Source organism: Taudactylus pleione, unplaced genomic scaffold (assembly GCF_031769625.1).
Source record: "Taudactylus pleione unplaced genomic scaffold, aTauple2 ptg000430l, whole genome shotgun sequence".
Taxonomy (NCBI): Eukaryota; Metazoa; Chordata; class Amphibia; order Anura; family Myobatrachidae; genus Taudactylus; species Taudactylus pleione.
The window spans coordinates 1,958,484-1,983,175 of record NW_028284832.1 but is presented as its reverse complement, the minus strand read 5'-3'; the positions used below and the strand labels follow the sequence as shown (position 1 = coordinate 1,983,175).

Here is a 24,692-nt window from a genome sequence, read left to right as displayed (position 1 = left end):
GTGTATATACTTTGCCACTTTGAGGGCCATGTGTGGTACTACCATAATAATATAGGTATAATTTGCAACAGACCGACCCTTCTTCTCATTATTCTGTCTTCTGCAGCAGCACACACATTTACCTGCTTACAGCATAGTCCTCTCCTCCAGGAGTCCTGTCCTATCAGTCTGAAGCAGCTGCTACAGTCTGAGAGCCAGACTCCCTATCCATGTGCATCGCTGGTGTCCTCATGGCTGCTGCTCCTCTGCTTCAGTTGGGCCAATTCTTCCAGTATACGCGATGTGACATCACAGCATCCTGATCGCGCTTACATGTCAGTTCGCACAGCGACACAGCTATTTTTAATAAGAAAAATAATTTAAATGCTGTGCCCTCTTCTGTCCACACCCCTGTCCCCTGATAGGCACTGTTTTTAATATTTTTTCAACATGGGGATGACCCCTGCACCCTCCTTTTGTAGTTGGACCTCCAAACCCTCAAAAGTTTGCACGTCTTCCTTTTATGAGGAAGATGCAAGGAGCAGAACGTGTGTAATGTGCTTTGCAGACAAATAGGGGCGATTGCACAAATTAAAAGTCATTGGCCCTCATTCAGAGCCGTTCGCTATTTGCGGTCGTTCGTTTAAAAACAAGGGGTGGCTATTCAAATGATCCGTACGCACATTGCAGTCTGTTCACACCTCTAAGTCTGAACGAACGAGCAAAACATACGCTCGTTTATTTGTTACAAACGCCCCCTGGCCGCTCGCACCATACGTCATGTCCGCTATTTATTAGATTAATCGAGTACATCGACCAGCGTATGAACTGCTCGCTATTCTTGTGGTTGGTGTTTGCTACCACAAATTTGCGAGCAGTTCTGGCTATAAAATAACCCAGTGACGTGGTCAAGGACGCTGCTGTTTTAAATATACACACCCATAAAACGCCCGTTTTGACCTTTAAGCACGCCTGCGTTCGGATCTCCACTCCCCATTTTCAAGCACCTTCCCCTGTTACCACCCACATACGCCTCATTCTGTCACTCAAAATAGCAGGCACTCGCTATATAGCGTACAAACGATTTTCGGCCGCACTGACTGGTTCGCGCATGCGTACTAAAAACCGTACGCATGCGCAGATGTGCAAACATCGCTCGGAACGAGCGTACTGCCGCTAACGAACGGCTCTGAATGAGGGCCATTGTTCGATGCTTATGGAGCATACACACGGTCAGATCTGTCAGATGAACGATTGAACGATTTTACCAAAGATTTGAACGACTGAACGATTTTTGACTGCATTAAAATGAATGGAATCGTCCAAGTCTGACTGCAAACACGTCAGATATCGTTATCTGACCATCGGCAACGCGCATAATTCAAATCGTTCATCTGACAGATATGTCAGATTTTCCTCCAGATATGAACGATTTTTTAAATCGTTATCGTTCAGATCTGAAGAAAAATCTGTCCGTGTGTATGCACCATTGGTTCTATTATCTGCTATTTCCAAGAATGATCCCTGTACCGATCAGCAGAGGGAGCTGTCTTGCTATTACAGAAAAATGTAAATCTTTATTCACAAATTTTATTCATCATTATATTAAATGTCAAAGTTTAAAAAAAAAAAAAAAAAAACCTCAATCAATTACACATGGAAAACATTTTCTAGCATTTACAAAAACATATGGCAACATGTTGATTAGAGGAAGTAAATGGAACGCTGTGTAAGTTAGTTGATCCCTGTGCTGTTTACTGTGTATCTCTCCCTAAGCATAGAGAGGGACATTGGAGTTATACATGAAGGGACTCATTCTGAGGATGCTCCGGGTACTGCTGTAATTCCCGGCACTGCTCTCAGTGGGTGTGGCCAGCACAGGGCGCAGGAAAGCCCTGTTACGGCCCTTGGGAGATGTATTTATTTATTACCACACATAGGACCTAATTCAGAGATGTACATTCATCCGAGGATGAATGTACATCTCCGATGTTTAGGGGTCTGCACATGTGCAGAACGGATCCTGCGATTTCGCTGGCAGACCCCCCCCAAGCCGCAGCATGACTGACATACTGCGGCATTTGGGGGCGGAGCAGGGGCATGCATGGTCACCGTTGGCGGAAACTCCAGATAAGCGGAGGACATATAAAACCACAAGCGTCCAAGAAGGACGGCTAACAGCAATAATGCAGCTGATCGTGAATAACCACAGTCAGCTTCATTGCCCTAAGCCAGTGGTTCCCAAACTCGGTCCTCAAGACACACTAACAGTCTGGGTTTTAAGGATAACCATGCTTAAACACAGGTGACTTAGGGGTTTATGGCCCCCATTTATCAATGAAGCATAACCCCCACCCTTACTGGATTCAACAAACAGCGGTAATCTAAGATTACCGCTGCTTGTTAAACATCGCTCTCGCCATCTTTTAGATGGCGACAGCGATGCGGTGCCCATTGCCGGCAAAGGAGACCCTTCCGGGAAACTTCCCAGGCACTGCCAGGTCCACGTGTCATGCACATGCGTAGACGGACCATCACATGCACATAACACTGGAGCCCCATCGCTGGCAGGGCTTAGTCTATAAAATAATAGGTAGGAGCTGATTGCTATGGGCAACTGGTCCACTTCTCCATGCTTTTCACTGCTAGATACATAAACCCCAATATTAGTACCTCAATCAATGTGATTATACTATCTGTGGAAGTGCATGGATACTTTTTAAACCTGGACTGTTAGGGTGTCTTGATGACAGCGTTTTGTGAAACCATGCCACATGACACTGCTGATCCAACTAGGTAAGAGATATGGAATACAGTGCCTTGCAAAAGTATTTAGTGTTCACTCTAGCTCCGGCGGCAGGCAGGGCGCCGGAGCTAGAGAGGGCACTTCCGTGCCATAATAATTACTGAAATGAAGTCCACCTGTGTGAAATCTAAGTGTCACATGATCTATCGGTATAAACACACCTTTTCTGAAAGGCTCCAGAGGCTGCAACACCACTAAGCAAGAGGCATCGCACCATGAAGACCAAGGAGCTCCCCAAACAAGTCGGGGACAAAGTTGTTGAGAAGTACAATTCAGGGTTGGATTATAAAAAAAATATCCAAATCTTTGATGATCCATCACCAACAAATGGAAAGAACATGGTACCACAACAAACCTGCCAAGAGAGGGCTGCCCACCAAAACTCAGACCGGGCAAGGAGGGCATTAATCAGAGAGGCAGCACAGAGACCAAAGGTAACCCTGAGGGAGCTGCAGAGTTCCACAGCAGAGACTGGTGTATCTGTGCATGTGACCACAATAAGCCGCACACTCCATAGAGCTGGGCTTTATGGAAGAGTGGCCAGAAAAAAGCCATTACTTAGTGATAAAAATAAGAAGACACGATTTGAGTTTCCCAAAAGGCATGTGGGCGACTCCCGAAATGTATGGAGGAAGGTGCTTTGGTCAGATGAGACTAAAATTTAACTTTTCGGCCACCAAGGAAAATGCTATGTCTGGTGCAAACCCAACACATCCCATCACCCCAAGAACACCATCCCCACAGTGAAACATGGTGGTGGCAACATCATGCTGTGGGGAAGTTTTTCAGCAGCAGGGATTGGGAAACTGATTTGAGTCGAGGGAAAGATGGATGGTGCTAAATACAGGGATATTCTTGAGCAAAACCTGTTTCAGTTTGCCTGTGATTTGAGACTGGGACGGAGGTTCACCTTCCAGCAGGACAATGACCCGAAGCATACTGTTAAAGCAACACTCGAGTAGTTTAAGGGGAAACATTTAAATGTGTTGGAATGGCCTAGTCAAACCTCAGATCTCAATCCAATTGAGAATCTGTGGTCAGACTTGAAGTTTGCTGTTCACAAGCGGAAACCATCCAACATGAAGGAGCTGGAGCAGTTTTGCCTTGAGGAATGGCCAAAAATCCAAGGGGCAAGATGTGGCAAGCTCATAGAGACTTATCCAAAGCGACTTGGTGGCTCGACAAAGTACTGACTTTAGAGGGGTGAATAGTTATGCACGTTGAAGTTTTCTGTTATGTTGTCCTAAATATTGTTTGATTCACAATATAAAAAAAAACAAAAACACAACTTCACAGTTGTAGGCATGTTCTGTGAATAAAATGTTGTACACCTTCAAACAATCCATTTTAATTCCAGGTTGTGAGGCAACAAAACATGAAAAATACAACGGGATGTGAATACTTTTGCAAGGTACTGTATTAAACAGAAAATAACATAATAATAATAAAAAAAGGCAGGTTTATATAGGTACTGAGACGATCATAGATGGTCATTGGAAGATGATTTTTTTTATTTCAGTTTTGTTCCCAGTTATAAAGCACAAGCAGAATAGGCTGGCACTATATAAGTAAATATAAATAATATATAATGGTGGTCATGCCAGTAAAAAAGATGGCCCCTCATATCAAAATCCCACAACAAAGATGGCCACAGAGAGGAAGCAGATAAATAGCAGTCATGTTGGTGGGGTTGTTAATGTATTTGACACAGATTGGCATTGTCGGTGTCTGGTGGAGTGCAGGTGAGGCAGGAGAGCGGACACCTGAGGACAGAAGGTGAGCAGCAGACATCCAGTCCTTCTTAACTCTGGGTCTCTGTAGACAGACATTTTGCTATGAACGGCTGTTTCTTAGGAATCCTGCAATCCTGACAGATCATTGTAAACTGGCCTCAGCAAACCGAAGCCCCTCAGAGCAAACAAAAGCCTAAAGAGGAAACAAAAGCCACATAGTGGGTGACTGTGTTCCTGTCTAGAACTGTTATTGCACTGACTGAGCTAACCACATTTTAGACCAATTCTTGCTGATAACAGAGGAATATAGCTTGTACTCAGCAGTATATATAGCCAATGTAAATACGATGCTGAACATCTCATATACAGCCAAGGTTTGACATGATTACATAATGTTTGGGAATGTTATTTCCAGGTCCTTTTATGGCTAAGATAACATTTGTCCTTCCAGCTCAGTAACTTTTGGGGGCTTTTTCCTCACCATGTACAGCTTATTTATTTAAAAGTAATGTTTATTGAGGCTGCTTTTGTTTTACGACATTAGTATTACATGTGTTTTTTTGTAATAGGCTCTGCCATACCGTAGACTTCCATGTGGGTTTAAGCTGGGTACACATTGGACGATTTTCCAATTTCCGACGGATCTGAATGACAAATCGTCCACATCATCAAATGTGTGCGCTGTATTGCGCACTCCCACGCATTGTCAGTCGCGTCTTCAGATCTGCACTACATGCAGGCCTATCTAAAGATTCGAGGAACACCACCATGCTTGTGGATGCGACGGGGGAATGACCTATCAGGCAGTCATAAACCAGATCGTGTAGTGTGTACGGACCGCCCGATATATATCTTTTGGTTGCATTGTGTACCCAGCTTAAGTTTCCTCTCCATACTTCTGCGGCCTGCCTGTATTTGTAGAAGGGTCACGGGGCTGCCTTATTTCTGGGCTTCAAGTTGCACTGATGTCCCCTCTCCATACTCTGCAGGAAATGCCTTCACTCTGACAAGCTTGCCTCATAAACCCACAAGCTCTGGCGGGGATCTAGTTGTACAGCACCAGCAAGAGGAGATTTTGTGCTGCTTCTCAGCTGTTCTGCACTTGAGGTTCATAGTTTTGTAACCTCAAAATGACACTTCCAGGTCTTTCACTGGTGGCAGTGGCAGAATTATAGCCATTATACAAGCCTGGAGCTGAGGTGGTCGCTGTCTAATGCCAGGCAAGCGCTGCTCTATGCACAACTGTATTTGGCCACTAACATGATATTCCAGCATCATGTGTTTGAACCAAGCCAACTCCCCATGCCCTATAATGTTCCGTCTGGACCACTGTCCTGTATTGCTACAATTTGTTAGAAAACAACCATAGATGGCCTTCATTGACGTGTGTGCCATATTCTGGCCACAAAACCAGGGGAAGACATCCAGCCACATGGCTCATGGTAAAAGGCCAGATCTCGCCTGATCACACATTTACGTGGCCAAACTGGAGTGAGATCCTGTGACTCAGTACTCCGAATCATATTCTGCGTGGCTGGATTAACTCCATTTAAAACTCCAAGCACCGCCTGGGCTAGCAGTGGTTAAAGATTGGGGGACATGCATCATAGGTTCATCATCTTGTGGTTACCTGTTTCTGCTTGATTTTCACTTTAATAAATAGATTATGTGTAATAACCGTTCAAACCAATGCTTTTAATAACTCAGTTGATACAGATCTTTCAATGGAAGTATATACTGTACTGTAGGTTATATACCGTTGTTTTTATTGTTAATAAGCACAGGAGCTAAACTTATTAAATGTATTAAACAAATATTTTACTCCCCACCATTGCATCTCCTGCTTCACCATGTTTTCCGTTGCAAAGCAGTAGGTTATAGCACGAATGTATGAAGATGTCACAGTTTCCACAGAGGGAGAGAGAAAACTCACCCCTAAGGCGAACCCTGCACGTCTTGCATCGCATCAGCCTTGTGCTGATGAGAGAGGTCATGGCTCATGGGCAGCCCCATTGCGCTTGTGCGAGATTTGCACAAAAACTGAGATCTCCGTTTGATTGTATGGCATATGTGGCGGAACATGTAAGATACCGTAGTGCTGGTGGCAGGCATCTACACGAACTGTGTGGCCGCTCGCTGTGCATAGGGCAGCTGGGTGAGAGACAGGCAGATAAAGATGCTCCCCAGCCGCTCGGATTGCGTTTTCTCTACCTGCCACTCAGCCTGCAACAGCAGAGCCAGAATAAGGAGAAGGGTCACAGGGGGGCACGTTCCACCACGACCCCCCTCTCAGGATGCCCCCCATACTTTAATCACAGCTACAGTGCAGAGCAGGAATTGCACTGCAAGCTGGAGAAGAGGGAAGTAGAGTTCGTAATCCTCACTTTACAACATGTTTTCTTATGTTTAAACATTGACCTTTTATATTTGTATTCTCGTGAATGGGTGGGTAGGAGCCTCAATGCATTGCTTTGCCCAAGGCCTACAATATAGTTTAGACATCCCTGCATAGCGCCATCCTCATATGTGTTAGTGTACAAGCGACAAAAAGCACAGATTTTCGTTACTTAGTAAGTGCCCAACATGTGTCGCCACCATAGCTGGCGGCGGTGTCATTAGCAGAAACCAAAGGTGCCGGGCTGCCTTTAATACATTTTGGAGTAGCAGTAATATATAGTCACTTTTTTATTTTTAATTTTTTTCAAAAACAACAGCAAAAGGGGTCATCACCGCTTGATACATTTGCCCCTAAATAATAAAACTGCAGCGTTCAAAACTTCTTTTGAGACCACTCCCTGCTAGGAGGGAGGACTGCCACAAGGAGGCTATTACTCGCTGTGTAACTTATGTTTTCTATGTTTCCCAGGTTCTTGATGTTGTCAAACCAGAGAGAACAAGAGAACTCATTCATTATATAGCTGACCACAGGGCGGGAGGTGAACTTTCAGGAACTACAGACAGAGGAAGCAGCAGGCACAGGCACATGCATCGTATTTTCGTCTGAGAGCGTCAGCAGCTGCAGCCTCTACTGTGGAAGTGGCTTTCCCAATACTACAAGCTGTGACCTAATCAGGTGGAGGAAGTACAGTCCCCTGCTTCTTATATAACCTCCCCTATAGCCTCCAGACACCATGGACAGGATGTCTGTAACGGAGGTATTTGCTGGCATCCAGCTGCCTGGACACCTCCACACTACACAGTCTCTGCAGTATGCTCAGGACTTCCATTTCAGAGAAGGAGATATTGTGATTGTCACATACCCAAAGTCAGGTATGAACTGTGCATTGTACTTGTAACCTGCAGGTGGCGCTGTAGCAACTGGTGAGCGACAAGACTCCGCATACTAATAGGACACCCATAGGCTGCCTGACAGAATTACTGCATCCATTGCAATTTTTGTGCTTTATTAATTCGTGGCAGATTAATGGGCAATGATAATTTCTACATCTGTTTTCACTGCGTATTACTGATTATCGCTGAGTATTACTGCAACGGTCAGAAAATTGATGACTGTACATTTTTGTGGTGTTGTTAGGGTTAGGATTAGATTTTGCGTTAGGCTAAAATTTGCAAAAAAAAACCCTGTACGTCGACATTCTTGTGTAGTCATGTTAAATGATGACATTTTAACCATGTCGGCATTTCTAAATGATGACATGTTGCTTGTCGACTTAACAAAATTTTGCCCAAATGTTTTGCCTAATAGACACATGCAGGGACAAGGGCTCCAATGGCTAATGCAATCATACCATTTCACTTTTGGGACCCCTGTGTGTTACTGTGCCTGCACAGTCTACTGACCATGCATGTGCTGTGGCCATTGCCCGGGAGGGTTGTGAATGAACCCTCTCCCGGTGATTTGTTTGATGTGTAGCCCATAGTCTACAGCGGCTTCATACTATGGTGCTTGCTAAATCTGACCGCTTAGCAGCACCAACACAATCTATGGCGGCTGCAGCTGCTGTCGGAAATGGAGGGACCGCAGCAGATTCTAATCCCTAAATGTGGGTTTCTATAATATCCCTTTAATCAGGCACATATAGGGCGGGATGTACTAAAGGGGAAAATGCGGTAAAACCCCCAAAAATGCAGTTTTCAGGTGTTTTACAGCTGTCCCCCTATGTACAAAGCATCGGAATGCGATGCATCCGGCGCTTTGTCCTGATGGGTAACGTCATCTTCAGGTGGCGTTACCCAATAGAAGCCTATCTTATCGGGACGCTCCCCCTTGGGGTCAATCCAATTCCATGTGATGTACCCTCGGATGCGAGTCATCGCGACAACGGACGCGCATGACTGCAGCCCGAATTTGCATAAAAGTGCTCGCAGCCCCATAGGGCTCAGAGGAAAATTAAGCGAACTCTGGCTTGAGGCGGGCCGCAGAGAGTGCGAGATGCGATGTCGTTGCCGGCGTTTTAACACTGTTGCAACGGCAGCTCGCACTATTCGCGTCAAATTGGATTGACCCCAAAGTATGTAAGGTTTTTAAAGTCATGCCATTATTATCATTATCCTGCAATTTACTTTATAATTTGATATATAAATTGCTACTCTGTCTGGTCCCTTTTTATACTAGTCGAGTTAAGATGTTCTTGTATCCCTGTCATGTGACACATCTGCTGTGCTCTGCATTGCAGACAGTTGTATTCAAGGGCAAAAAAAGCAGCAACCTTCCTGGGTAAAGATAGTAGGCTATGGGAATATTCGGACGTCAGACAGATGATCACTCTAGAATCACGACCTTATTTAAAATGCATTCAGTTGTGATAATGTTCTGAATTGACCATATAGTGCCAATTTGCGGCACAAAAGGATATTGCACATAGCAACATTTTTTGTTTTTAGCATGTGAGTTTCATATACATCATAGATGAATGATCTGTGCAGTACTCCAGAACAGAAGTACTACGGTAGCATTCCTGTGCTGGGTCTCCCTGTACAGTATATGTCCTGTCCTATTGGACAGCAACGGGGACGGTGACAGCGAATCGAGGTCTCTGACTTCTCTGCGCTAGAACACATAGTTTCTCCGCTTTTCACAGCGTTATCCGGTCAGAAAGTTGACATTTAGAAGGTCATCAGGTTCTGAATATCGACAGAATGACGACATTGTCATTAGGTCAACAACCAGTATATCGACCTACCAATAGGTTGTCGTGGTTAAAATGTCGACACGTTCAGGATAACTACATTTTAACATTTCGACACCAGAATGTTGGCATAGTTTCTTTTGGTTTATGGATAGGGTTAGGTTTAGGCTAAAATAAGCACAAAACCTATGTGGTATTGTAATAGCTTGCGGACTGCAGGCATCAGCGAGACCCATGTGAGACAGCCCGATGTTTTAAAGTAGCAGTCATTTTAAAGGAAAAATAAACCTGGTTCTGCGTTTTAAATGACGGCTATTTTAAAACATCGGGCAGTGTCACACGGAACTCGCTGATGCCTGCAGGCTATTACATATACCCTATATGTCGACATTTTGGTGTTGACATGTTAATGTCAACGTTCTGAGTGTGTCGACACTTTAACCATACTGACATATTTGCATGTTGACATATTGGTTGCTGACCTAATGATCATGTCGACAATTTTAACTGTCAACGTTCAGAACCTGTCCACATTCTGAATGTTGACGAATGCTATAGAATCGGTATTTATAAATTTTGCTTCCGCCACTGAAGTACTGTGCATTCCATGCAGGTGACAGCTGAAGGGGCTGTGACCATCAGTGCTAGCCAGTGAGTACACTATCCAAGGAACGTTAGGGGGAGAAGGACAGATGCAGCCAGAAAGAATAGGAAAAGGAGGGTATTCCTGGAGGAGGGTTGCGGTCGGGATCCTGGCAGTCAGAATCCCGACGCTGGCATCCCGACAGGGTTAGGATACCGACACTTGTCTGTAAGTATCCTAACTCTACCCCTACCCCCTGACCGCAGCCTAAACCTATAACCCCCCCCCCCCCCCTGGTGCCTAACACTCCCCTTGACCTCACTACTACTTTTGGGATGCTGGTGGTCAGAATATTGCCCCGGAATCCTGACTGGCATTCTGAGTGCCGGCATCCCGACAGCCGGGATTTAAACTACGTCCCCTGGAGGATATACAGCCCCAGTGAACACAACACCCCCCTGAGACGGCATTGTTTCTTTGATAAGCAGAAAAAAGGGGTTATCACTGCATGATAAATAGACCCCTAAGTCTCGTACGTAAGACCTGATAAAAGATTCCTCTCATGAGACTAAATTTTGCTGTCACTGCCAATGATCCACCTATCCTCACCACAGGATAGGCAAGTAGATATATATGCTTCAGCAGGCCTGGCCAACCTGTGGCTCTCCAGCTGTTGTGAAAACTACAAGTCCCAGCATGTTTTACCAGCTGATCGGTGGGAGGATATGCTGGGACTTGTAGTTTCACAACAGCTGGAGATCCACAGGCTGGCACAGGAGGGCTGGGGGTAGAAAAGATGTTAGAGATGAGAGGGATCAAAATGTGTTACAGGGGAGGAGGCATGGGGCACTGCCTTTGTGGCATCACCAACCACGCTCCCTCCAGCATCTTAACATCTACTTATCACTTTGACGTCTATCCTATCTGCTGAGAGGTTCCTCTTCCTTTTTTTTTTTTTTTTTCCCCTAGTAGATTATTTGTGGTTTCTATTTTAAACATTTTGACATTTTATCACAGCTGCTTAAAATGAGGACATTTCACAGCTGGGCCTTTGGGCAAAGAATGACCTCCTGGAGTACTTGGTCGTTAGTCCATTCAAGTGCCAGTTCTAGAAAATAAAATTGAGGAGAGGCAACGTGTTTAATCGGTTTCCCCAGCCACCTGACTCTGCCGTGACCTAAATATACATGGTTATGAACTGTCCCCAATTTCCATGGACCGTCCCAGGTTTTAAACTCTTGTCCATGCAAATGTCCTTATTTTTCATTGACTGGGGGAGACGTATCATGCCTTGGAGAGAGATAAAGTGGAGAAGTTGTGTAAAGCCGCCAATCCGTGTCTGTCATTTATCTAGCACAGCCTCGGAGAAATGACAGACAGAAGCTGATAGGCCGCCAAGGACAACTTCTCCACTTTATTTCTCTCCAAGGTTTGATGCATCTCAAGTGAGCATTAAGATTCCTTTTGTTCCTAGAAGCTATATGAAATGTTGGCAGCTATGCATCGTTTGCTGCTGTGCCTGACCTGACGTGTGACGTGTAGGGGCTCCAGAGTTCAATGTCGAATGGAGAATACTTGTGAATGATGTACTGTATGGACGTTTCATACTGCAGAGTAGATTGCGCGAAAGAGCAGATCATGCTACCCACACGTGTCCAACCCCCGCGGTGCCCGGAACAGAAGTGCCCACTTTTATGCAAACTCGCATCCGTTAGAGATCCGTAAATTGGTACTGTGCCCTGAACTCGGGACACTTGGGAGTTTGTCCTGATCATGAAATGCACAGATGTGTGTACTATTTTCCCACATTTGTAAGTAGTCAGATTGGACAGATGTGGTCACTCGATGGCCAATATGTGCAGCTGATCACTTTACATATCACGATGTGGATGCTTCTGCGTTACTGTCCCACCTAAATGACCGTGGGGAGGTATGCAATTGGCTGGAGCCCCCAGACGTCCTGCGGGTTAGTTACGTGACCTGTATAGCTAGGCTGTATTCTCTACCAGCCGATCAGTGTTGGTTTCTTCAGCTGCTCAGCCTCTCTCAGGAAACCACTGCAGAGACAAAGGTACAGCACCACTTGTCTTGATCTGTGTACGCTGGATGTAGTGTTTAGTATGTATTCTCTTGCCCACCAGCTATGGACATCTGCACAGTGGCACAACTTCAGCACTTTTATTCTGCAGTTATTTTTCTGCCACTGTCCTCGTAGTCTAAAACCCCTTCTATTGTCATAATCAATCTACGGAATTAAGAGGGTGGAGATGGTTTCAGTAAAAATAAAGCAGAAGCCTATAAGACTGTTTATTTTAGTTAAGAGAGAACAAACAGGTCTTAAAAACCTGTTCAGTTGTGTTGAAAGAGGAATGCACTATTGCACAGACTCCAGTCTTCCTGTGCTTTCAGGGAGGCTTCACGCCCTGTCCCAAGATGGCTGCCATGATCACTAGTGAACATGTGCATGGGCCATTTTATCTGCATTGTGTAGAGTGACACAGCGGGAGACCTGGTAATGGGGGTGATATGTATTACCGCCGGCCGCACGGCCAGCGGTTCAATTCCGGACAGCGGCTGCCCGACAAAGGAGGAAATCCCGATCGTCCTAAAGGTGAGTATTTACTAACCTAACCACCCTAACCCTCCTTAGGGGTGCCTAACCCCCGGGAGTGCCTAACCCTCCCTCCCCCTAGCCTAACCCTAACCTCCTGGGGGGGGTGCCAAACCCTAAGTTCCCCCCCCGGGAACCCTAACCCCCCCCCCCCCCCCGCAGCTGTCCGCTGCGGCGTCCAGCATCAGCTTGATCGGGATGCCGGGCGCCGGTCTCCAGACGTCGGGCAAATGACAGGCGTCTAGATTTAGACGCCTGTCATTTGTCCCTAGTCGGGATAAAGCAGTCTAGAAGCCGGCGGTCGGCATTTAGACCGTCGGGTTCCAGACTACATCCCCTGGTAATACCTCCTATAAAGCTGCTCCAGCATCCTGCACCGCTACCCATTTACAGCATACATTCACCGGCTGGTGAGCTGTATAGGAGCATGTCCCGCTCCATTATCAGTGTGCATTTAACAGTGAGTACCGTCTTACCTACTTTAGTGGGGGAAAGATATATTTAATCTTCTAAAGAGGACAAGTAGAGGTGTTACCCAGAGCAACCAATCAGCTTCTATCTTTTGTTTTATAAAATGTACTAGATAAATACTGTGATGGCAATATCAACCAATCAGATTGTAGCTAACACTAAATGACCACGTACCCTGAAGGTACTGTGCAGATATTGGTCCAAAACATTATCCAGTAAAAAAAAAAAAAAAAAAACACAATCTGTCGAATTTATTGAACGCATCCACAACGCAAACAGTCCTTAGCAAATTGCAGCCATGATTTTCAGCATAGTCAAGGACTATTTAATGGCTATAATGTGGGTTCTATCTAAATATTAGGCCGTAGTACTACTAGGTCCTACTATATACTGTACCTCTATAGCAAGAGTAGAGGTATGCAACTTACCTAGCATGTTTTTGGAGTCTACATATCACCTTGTTGAGGAGACCAGTAAAACTTATTTGAATATATGTTGGGTTTTTTTTGTGTTTACTGTGTAGCTTTCCGTTTTTTATGCTTCATATATTTACATCCTCTACTAAAGGGACTACATGGATGCAAGAGATACTGACGCTGATTTACAGCCAAGGGGACACAGAGATTGCCACAACTGTTCCAAATTGGATGCGGGCCCCTTGGTTGGAACACACATACTTCAAAGAGACTCTGAAGGAAGGAGAGGGCCCCAGAATCATCACCACACACCTCCCGAGTGATGTTCTTGCTCCTGCGCTGCAGAAGTCTAAAGCAAAAGTAAGTTGAGTGGACAAACAACATTATAATAGCACCGAGGGTTTGCAGTATTTATTACCAGTTATTTATATACCATACACCTATTCTGCAGCGCTTTACAGAGAATGTTTTGACCATTCACATCAGCACCATTCACATCAGCACCTGCCCCAATGGAGTTTAGAATCCATGTTCCCTATGACATGCACACACAGGTTTTTTTTGTCAAGAACCGATTAACCTACCAGTATATTTTTGGAGTGCGAGAAGAAGCTGGAGTAAACCCACGCACGCACAGGGAGAATATACAAACTTCATATATTTAAGGCCATGGTGGAAACTAATCCAAGACCTCAGTGCTGTGCGGTGGTAATCCTAACCGTTAAGCAAGCAGTGCAGCCCCAAGGTGTGTAAAATAAGGCAACTTGCGTTCTGACATGGGGATCAGGGAGGTTTTTATTTATTAGTTGATGAGAAATGTTAAGCTTATTCTTGTAGGGAGTACCATGCTGAAATCTGTACACCCTAGGTGGGAATGGAGAAATTTGAGGGGAGAGTATTGGAGATGGAAGCAAAGATTAGTAAACAGACAGGGTACAGTTGTGGGGTCAGTTATTGATATGGGGATGGACAAGGTAATTGGTGATATAAATGTCGGGGTATGTTACACTAAATACTGATTATGTACTATCGCTATGGGGAAATATAGTTCTTCATGAACCTTTTTTAGTGTTCTTTGTGTTCGGTGCAATATGTTAAGTAGTGTGATGGGTGGCATTGTCTATAAAGTTGTGTGTATTCAAAAATGAGGTGTAAAACTGGAAAGTTCCACCTGTCCTCTTGCCCTGGTCTTTAGTAATAGTGATGGTCACCGCTTAGTCTCTGTGCTGGCTGGGCGGCGGTGGTCAGGGCTTCTGGTAGTGGGTGGAGGGTCTAGTACTCGGGGATGAAGAAGTCCACTCTGAAACTAAATGAGTTGGATCACCTATCTCTTACTAGACCTCATTCATTTGTCCCCCATCGACCATACCTGACTTCTTATCTACATGATAACCTCGTATGTTTCCAGTTTGGTCTCGCGTTATCTTCGAACTCGCCTAGTAATACAGGTGTGCTGCCCCATAGTCATCTCTATCACTTTTTATGTAGTTGGGATAATTAAAAAAAAAAAAAAAAAAAAATCCAATAAGACCCTAAGCATCTGGTCAGTTTTCCGTTTAATTCCAATGTTGCAGACTCTGGCTACCATCACTATCTGAGTAAGTATTGCCATGTGGCGCTCAGTAAATGACTGACAGAAGTCACTTCGATGGTGCCTCCTACAAGCAAAATCTTTAAGTTATGAGGTTTTCCTCAGGTCGCCTAGCTTGGGTTGAAATCCTTGGCACTGGCATTTTTAGGACGGGTGACAAGTATTTCCAAATGTCGTCTGTGCCACCATTTAACTTTGTACTTTATTTTGTTATGTTAAAGTTCCCTCTCCCCTTGGCAGGAATTGTACTGTGCAGCATCCATAACTTGCTTTGTTGTCCTGTGGACATATGGCATGGCATCACTTGGCTGCTACAGATTATCCATCCTTCTGTAGGGGTTGGGTACCGGATCCCGGTAGTCGTGATGCTGGTGGTTAGAGTATCGACAGCGGAATCCCTACAGCCAGAATCCCGATGCCCCCAACGTAAGTAGCCTAAACCTCCCACTAGTGCCGTGCCCAACCCTAATACTTACCGTCGGGAATCTGGTGCCGGGATCCCGACCGCCGAGATAGTGACTACATCCCTTCTGTAGTGGTGTACTCTAGCCTTGAGAGAGCATTGCTTTTGGCTAGCATACAGAAGATGTCTCCATTTTACATAGAGGCATATTTTTGTTCACACAGGCTCTTGATTTAATATTTTCTAATCTGATGAAAACCTGCATAGTATCTATATCCCTGTTCTCCTGTGAAGGAAGTCTTCCAGAGAGTGGAGGGAATTATTGTGCTGTCTGACAGAGATTAGATAGAAAATACGTCTTGTTTCCAGGTCATCTACATAGCGAGGAATCCCAAAGACGTGGCCGTTTCCTTCTACTATTTCCACAAAATGGCGAAATTCCTGCCAGACACCGGATCCTTTTATGAGTTCCTGCAGCTCTTCCTAAAGGGCGAAGGTCAGATTTCAAAATGATCTCCACAGTACCTGTTAAAATGATCTAATGATTGCCATTTCGCCGGATGGAGTGATGATGCATCTAGCCAGCCTCCTGTGAGGATGTTTGCTTTGTACACCTGCATTTGAGATAAAACCTACGCATTACTTTCTAGATGTAATGCAGATACGTGTTTCTAAACATAAGGATTAAGCCATAACAAACATATAACAGGAACGCTGTGGGTTTGACATTTGGATGCCTAGATTAGGACATCCTGTGTGTTGTCTGGCTGGCAACAAATCACTTTATGTACAATACGGCTGGTTCAGAGCTGTACACTATGCCAATGTTTTCACAAATGGAGCCATTTTTATTTTGCCACTGCGCATGTGTCCGTTACACTGCGCAATGCGTCAAGGTACGTTACCGCAGTCGCAAGCTGCGAGTCTTTATTCGCAGTATGATTGACAGGCAGGGAGCGTTTGGGGGAGGCAACGGTGAGTGTCAGCTACAAGCACAGGCGTGTCTCAACTGTTTCGCGGGCGAGTCACCTCCTGCGTCTGCAATCTCATACGCAGGAAACAGGGCTCCGATGTGTTGATTACGGCGCCCGTTCTGTGTGACAATAGACTCACTGAAGGGGGTATATTTACTAAAGTGAGTTTTTAGAAGTGGAGGTGTGGCCCATAGTAACCAATCAGATTCTAAGGTGCTAGTTAAATGTTAAGTAGAATCTGATTGGTTGCTAAGGCAAAATCTCAATTTGTAAAAACTCTCACTTGAGTAAATATACCCCAAGGGGTCTGTTTGCCTGATCTGCGTTCGATGCTGGGTATGTGTACCCAGTTGCGGACAGCTGCGATGGCTCTGGTGGGTGTCTCAGTACAAGTTCCGGCAGCTGTAACATTGGCATATTATCGCAAACATCGCAGCTGCGGCAGCAATAGTCCCCAAAGTCATTAAAACTTTTTTTTTTTTTTTTTTTTTTTTTTAACGTTATCCTGGCTTTTTTTTTTTATATATAATTTAAAGATCGTATCCTACAAAGATTATTTGTTTTTGTGCTATTTGTGGGCCTGATTCATTAAGGGTCGCTATTGTAATCGTACGCAGGTCTGCTGTGAAAATATGCTAATGAATGCAATCGCACTGCCAGCATAGAGACGCCCACTGCCTTCCACTACTGCTGTCTAACATCCGTAATACTTTGCAAACCTCTATAAACATCGGTAACATCGAGTACCATCGGCCCCTCACGCAGAATTACAGCAGCCATGACCTTATGTAGAAATTGCTAACCTCGCTGCACGCAGTGGGCTCTGAAGCTGCGTATCCCATCGCACTGGCTAATTTATGCACGCCCATGCAACGACGTTCAAACGGACAGACGCCTGCGTTTTTCCGACCACTCCCCCGTCGCCACCCCTAAATGCTCACTGCCTGTCAATCACTCTGATGATGGATCTCCATGGTCTGTGTGATCGCAGTGCGAACGCAGTGGTGCCTATGTGCACGTGAACTACAATGCATGCGCAGTACGCAACAATCGGCTACCTGCGTGCGCTTTAGCAATAGCGATCCTTAATGAAACGGGCACCGTGTACCATATGTTAACATTACGCTGATATTTTTTCCAGAAAGTTCTCCTATAAATCTCCCTTTTTCTAATCACACTGTGGCAGAGATTTAGATCTCTACCTCTACAATAAATGTCTCCGCTCTATGTAAGCTATGCTCTAATAATAACTCTGCCATATAGTGCCCAAGTCAGAAAGATGATTGAGAAAAATGTTTAGACGTGTGTATCGTGCTTTTTCTGTGAACACCAATGAAACCACAGAGACTGTGCCACCTTGCATTTGTCTCCGACAATCCACTTTGTGCACCTAGAGCAGATGCAATCATGTAGAGGTTGGACAAATGATAATAGAACCGTTGATTTAGATATTTGAGTGCTGGGAGTTGTAGTTGAACATCTCAGAGTTATGTCATTGCTTATGCCTATGCAAATGTCTTTTTTTTTTTTTCCCCCAGTGTACTATGGATCATGGTTCGACCATGTGAAGGGCTGGCACAGGCAAAGAAATAACATGGACTTCTTCTATATCACGTATGAAGAACTGAAAAAGGTAAGCAAATTCTCTGTAGTTGCATTGGCATCCCTCGCCTAGGTGTCGCCCAGTGCCAAGTAGCTTGTAGTGGGTGTGCTGGTAAAAGGGGGCATGGCCTCACTGCCCAAACCCCCCTCCCTCACTTTGTCAGGAGCTGACTGCTGCACGTAATGCTTACACTGTGGTGTCACCCATCGGCAGGTGACACCCGGGTGGGGATCGGTATGAATGACCGCCGGACCTATGCCCGGCGGTTCAAATCCCGACGCTGCAATACAGACAGGAGTGAAAATCCTGATCGGTAAGTATTCTAACTAAACCTAACCGTTAAACCCCCCCCCCCTAACCCTCCCTTAGGGGTGCCTAACCCTAACTGCCCCTGTAAGTGCCTAAACCTAACCCCCCACCCCCCTTCCCCGCAGCCTAAACCAAAGTCTCCTGGGGGAGTGCCTTACCCTAACCTCCCCCCGGGGGTGTCTAACCCTAACCCCCCCCTTTCCCTAGCCTAACCCTCCCGGGGGGGTGCCTAACCCTAAATTGCCGCAGGAACCCTCAAACCACCTTTGCTATTTACTACCACTTTCACATTTCAGAAATGAGGGAGTGCGTTTCTTGGCAGCGGGTGCTATGCTGATCTGTTACAGACATCTAGGTCCCCTCTTTATACCTCAGTGCTCTATATTAAGGCCCCCATACATCAGCAATCGTGCAATTTGCAATCGATTGTGTATACAAATCTTCCCCTTTTTCAATCGATTGTGGCAATTCTGCAATCGATTTGAAAAAGGGAAGGATTTTTATACACAATCGATTGCAAATTGCACAATTGCTGATGTATGGGGGCCTTTACTCTCATGTATGCCATGGACACACCTGGTATAAATCTGCTGATCAGACAACCAAAGAGCCTAAAGCTGCTTTTACAGAATGGGCCATTTGGAGAATTCATTTACAGGACCAAAAAACCTCCAGCTCTCCTAATTAGGGCTTCATGAAAAGCCTGTCGCTCATCACCTTGATAAGACAGTTTATGTGATCATTAATCTGGTTTTCGTCACCTACAATATGTAATTGGCCAGTTTAGACGATGTTTAAATTAATTGCTATTTATAAAAATTCATATTAGTTCAGGTGAAGAAGGGGTCTGGGTAGTGAGAAAAAAACCCTCGGCAGCTAATGTTTCCTTATTTGGTAGGACTTGAGAAGGTCCATAAAGAAACTTTGTGCCTTCCTGGGTTGCCCCATGTACTCTACAGAGGTGGATAAAGTGGAACAGCACTGCAAATTTTCGGTCATGAGTCAGAATGTGATGGTGAATTATACACTTATCCCTCGGGAAATACTGGATCATGAGCAGAGCAAGTTTATGAGGAAAGGTAAGTGATCCGCTCTTCAAAGCCGATATGTTCATCTGTTTTTACGTCTCTTTTTACTAGACATTTGTATTGCAATGATTTATAGGAATATTCTGCTGGAAAATAATATATTGTAAACCAGTGTTTCCCGACTCTTGTCCACAGGGACCCCTAAAGCTGGCCGTACATCAGAACGATACCGTTCCAACCAGTCCACTAGTTGGCTGGCTGGAACTATAATCGTAGCGGAAAGCGGTAAAAAACGGTCGTCCTAACTAGTTGGGATTAAAAATCAGTGTAGGAGGAAATTTGGACACTTTTTCTCCCAACTGAACGATTTTTACAGAAGTAGATGTACAATGTGGTGGTTTAGGTGGGCGTCTCCATATACAAGTCCCAGCCGCTGCAGCATCCACACATTTTCACACCTCTACAGCTACGAAATTCCCAGCTGCGGCGGCATTACAGTGCAATTGTGAACCAGGCCCTGAGCGCGGTCCTTGCCTGGTCCTCCCCTTTCTGCTTCCAGCTCACCCCAAGTCTCCTCTTTGATCCGATGCGTGCCAAGCACTGTCCACACCCCCTGCCTCCACTCCAGTCACCCTCACAGGACCACAGCCGGCAGGTAACGCTCCTGGAGCAAATGACCGGGCAGGAGAGTGAGCCACAGAACAGCAGCACCCAGTTGTTCACAATACCCTTGGACCTTATGACCTGTCGCTTGTTTAAGTGATTTAAACTTCCGACAACTTGTACATATATTCTTGCAACTTGTACTAAATACAGTGTTTTCTGTGGGGTTTTTTAGTTCCTTTCTGTACTTTTCAGCCATATGTTTACATCATCAGACAGTGTTTATTTTCTTTCATTTGGGACAGTTGCTTTGTGGAATCTCAAGACCAAAAACGTGTGAATAGCTGACCTGACTTGAAAGCACCAGTGCTGGTTACAAATGGGGGGGTCCTACTCATTTTTTATTTTTTTCCAATTTATTTAGTTGTTTTGTTTTTCAATTTAACAACACTATACAATTTTTATTTAAAACATACAGAAGTGGTCAGATCCTGTCTCCTCTCCAAATTGTGATGTCACAGAAGTAGGAAGTTTAGTCTGATGCAGAGGTTCTCAAACTCTGTCCTCAGGACCCCACACAGTTCATGTTTTGTCACAGGTGTATTCATTACTCACTGACACATTGCTAATTATTTATCTTGTGATTCTGTGAGGAGACCTGGAAAACATGCACTGTTTGGGGTCCAGAGGATAAATAATTTTATTTTTATATAGCGCTTTTCTCTATCAGTAGCTTTAAAAGCATCAAAAGCATAGCACAGAGGTTTAGTAAAACGAAGAAATCAAACATAAAAACAATGATCATATTGAACGGGGACAATGAACTTAATGCAGAGTTAGTGCAGCCATTTTGGGTAATAATTCCACAGGTTACATAACCAACCCATGAAAGGTACCAGGTGAGGCAGCCATTTTGGGCGCACTACATAGTTTACCCTGGGTGGAATAAGCAACGCCTAGAAGAGATGCTTTCTCTGGGTGCCAGGGCTCTATGCTATAAATCTGCATCCACCTGCCGTTGGGGGTGGAAGGAGCTGGCGGTCTACAGGGTTCATTTGACCTAGGCCCCACAATTTCTGATGGCAGTGTTATGGTGGGTGCACACCTGAAAGATCTATCTTTAGATGATGGTCGTTCATACACACTGAACGGCCGTCACGTGTCCGGCAGCCGCGAGTCCCGCTGGCATGGAGGAGGGTCTGGGACGGGGCCGCCCGCCTTCCCGCAACTGCTGCTGTGTGTGTAGGGGCGGTCTGCAGACATATCTGTCCATCTGCTGTGCAGCACAGCCAATGCGATATGTCTGCGAACAACGCGGTTCAGACATATCGTTTGTACACACTGGCCGACGTGCAGCAGATATATTAGCTGATCGATTGATCGGCCAATATATCGGCCAGTGTGTACCCAGCATTATCAGTGTGTGCAATTTGTTGCAGACACTTCACCTCACTATGGCTTTTTTTCTCTTTATTGCAGGTATAGTTGGAGACTGGAAGCAGCACCTAACAGAAGAGCAAAGCGAAGCCTTTGATAAGGTTTATCAAGAGAAGATGTCTGATTGTGATCTACATTTTGTCTGGAGTTTAGATTAAACTGGCTGATATCAATGTGGGTCTACAACTGCTCTTAAGTGGTATAAACATTTATATAGTAGACCTGAAAAATACAATAAGTAATATTAATATACTCGTTATTATTCCTGTTAACTATGTTTCTACAGAGATGTTACGAATTGTAAAATGTTTTTGTGATAGAATGTAGAACTCTCAGATAACAAGATGGGAGGATCAACGTAGACTTGCTACTAAACTAAAGATGCCTATCCAGTCTGAACGTCTAGCATTTAGCCCTTCAGGTCGCTGAGGTGCGGTGCCCGCACTGAACGGTGTTCACTGAACGTCATTCAGTGAGGAGCCCGACCTCCTATCTCTGAGCATGCCGAACCTGACGAGCGTCGTCAGGTTGACGGGCATGTTCAGTAGACAGTCAGGGTCGGCAAGGACCCAGCGATGAGTGTGCCATTAACCGACTTTGTGAACAATGCGACCAAAACCTCCTGATTTTGGTTGGATTGTTCAAAGTCGGGTAATTGATAGGCCGCTTTACTATAATGTTATAAAGAGCAGGGCCGTTGAGATGTCCATGAGGCTCTGGCATGGAGGGGGTGTGGGCAAATCTTGGAGGTGTGGCCATGCCCTCTTTGGGAGAAAACAATACTACGTTATATCCTTCTGTTTTAAAGTAGGATTACGTTGTTCCAAAATACACACACATACCTCAATGCAGCCTATTATCATCTGTTAGCATTCTCAGCTGGTTTTAATAAAGCGCCAAGATCTCCCTGGGGGCGACATACAGCAATGCATTCCAGTTTTTTTTGTAGCTGCACAATATGAATGAGAAACCCATTCAAATAGCTTACAATTGATGGGTAATAGTTTATATAGTTCCATATGTAAGAGCTCATGAGGCACCAGCTACCACAAACTCACAAAGTGCACCTCCCAATATTGTAACTGGGTCCTGCTGCAAAGCGCCCCGTCCAACCGGATGGAACTGGAACTTGAGTAAAAGTGCAGAGAATTGGTGAAGACTGCAGTGCCAAATGGTTGACTGGGGGAAATAATAGGTTAAACGAAGAACATACAGTAGTTACAGCTGCTAAATACTAGAAATGGTGCTCAATAGTCTTAAAAATCATTTATAGGGGTTGTAATATAACTCAAGGACTATTTTTATCAATTTCTTTGTCTGTCCACTGTTAATGTATTATTGTATTCTCTAAAAAAAAATGTAAGCTAATTCCTGTATGTAATAAAAATACAACAACTTTTATATACGGCTCGTATACTGTATTCCATTGTAGAACCTTTAATAAGCATGCTAAAGTTTTATTTAATTGTAAGCCCACATGTAAAAACAAGATCTCACTTTGTGCTGTAAGCCATAGCAACCAGAAATCTTCTAGACAAGTCAAATGGTCAGATAAACTGTTGGCGCTTCTGAGTAAGCTGCAGCCCCTTCAAATAATCTTCCCTAAAAGATCTGGATAAACACTGAAGAAACAAAAAATTGAAGGATGGCGCTACTTGCTTTATCACAAATTAATAATAAATAAGAAGGTTGGATACTTATCCGTAAATGCAGAGCTAATAATGTCCCTCTTAAGATGATTGTTCTTTTTTTCCCTTTTTTTTTACCAGAGGTATGACAAACAGGTGGGCAAAATCAGTAATTCATATACTGTACATGACAAATATTATTGCACGGATCCGGCTCTACACCAGTGGCAAACGCAGGATTTCTAGAGGGGGGTTTCCAAATGCATTTGGAAACCCCCCTCTAGAAATCCTGCGTTTGCCACTGGTGTAGAGCCGGATCCGTGCAATAATATTTGTCATGTACAGTATATGAATTACTGATTTTGCCCACCTGTTTGTCATACCTCTGGTAAAAAAAAAGGGGAAAAAAGAACAATCATCTTAAGAGGGACATTATTAGCTCAGCATTTACGGATAAGTATCCAACCTTCTTATTTATTATTAATTTGTGATAAAGCAAGTAGCGCCATCCTTCAATTTTTTGTTTCTTCAGAAATCTTCTAGGCTCCACTAGAGAAATTATAGAATCCCACCGGTTACTATAGGCAACAGCCCAGGTCTCATAAAGCCGTTGGAAAACATATGATTTGAAATCTTCACCATGCCAATTAGGCTTCTTTTTTTTTGTACTAGTTATTACAATACACAGTATAAAAGTTACAGAAATCTAGTATTTAAATTTAGTGTGTGTGTGTCTGAAGACTTTCCCCTAATGGCGTCCATGTATGTGATTAGCCACGTGGGTAGTTATACTACTACAAATGATGGAGATACAAAAGTCATTCTGGCCCCTGTGCAGTTGTATAGTCAGCCCTCTCACCGACCCAACTGTACCCCCACTTATTACTTGGTGTATTGTGTAATATGTACAGTGGGCAATGGAAACTATGTTTTACAGAAATCTCATTCAGAGCCATCTCCATCCTCACACATCCCGATAAGTGTCTCTATGATCAGAGATTGCCCGAATAGGTACAGTAACCGCAAGGTCAGCATTGCCCATTTGGGCCTCTCTCTCCTACCAGACAGTGGTCAACTGTGCAAAAAGGCTCTCTTGTACTGGTGATGTACCATGTGGCAGCAAGTTCTGGCTCATATGGTGGGAGTCACAGTTACTAAAATAGCCAGACTCAGAAGTGCAGCATCTGTTGTACTGCTTCAGGTTCTACCATTGAAAATAAAAACTCATTACCTTTAAACTTTTTAAATCCTAATCCCACTTTAGGTAAAGTACTTAAAAAGAAAAAAGTATCCCTGTACCCGAATAATTGGGCATGAGTCCCTGGGACACCCTATCTCAATGCTGTGATTGGGCAGCCAGTGCAATAGCAGAGCGTTCTGTTGGACCAACCTCCAACTGCACCATGTGACTGCTTCAGCCCACCAAG

The 24,692-nt window shown here is 44.5% G+C and overlaps 1 protein-coding gene across 4 annotated transcripts in view; it reads left to right on the top strand.

Moving 5' to 3' along the window:
* Nucleotides 1-23,038, top strand: part of LOC148506065 (sulfotransferase 2B1-like) — a 118,892-nt gene extending 95,854 nt beyond the window's left edge. For 2 of the 4 annotated variants that reach the window (XM_088447366.1, XM_088447362.1), the window contains 6 exons: nt 7,385-7,788; nt 13,841-14,049; nt 16,053-16,179; nt 18,196-18,290; nt 19,468-19,648; nt 21,680-23,038. In XM_088447366.1, the coding sequence (XP_088303492.1) occupies nt 7,650-7,788; nt 13,841-14,049; nt 16,053-16,179; nt 18,196-18,290; nt 19,468-19,648; nt 21,680-21,795 (867 nt within the window). In that variant the 5' untranslated portion in view covers nt 7,385-7,649 and the 3' untranslated portion in view covers nt 21,796-23,038. Of the gene's footprint in view, nt 1-4,142; nt 4,197-4,493; nt 4,562-7,384; nt 7,789-13,840; nt 14,050-16,052; nt 16,180-18,195; nt 18,291-19,467; nt 19,649-21,679 lie in introns of those variants that run through there. The other 2 variants (XM_088447363.1, XM_088447365.1) reach the window with 2 other exon arrangements.
* The last annotated feature ends 1,654 nt before the right edge of the window (nt 23,039-24,692 follow it).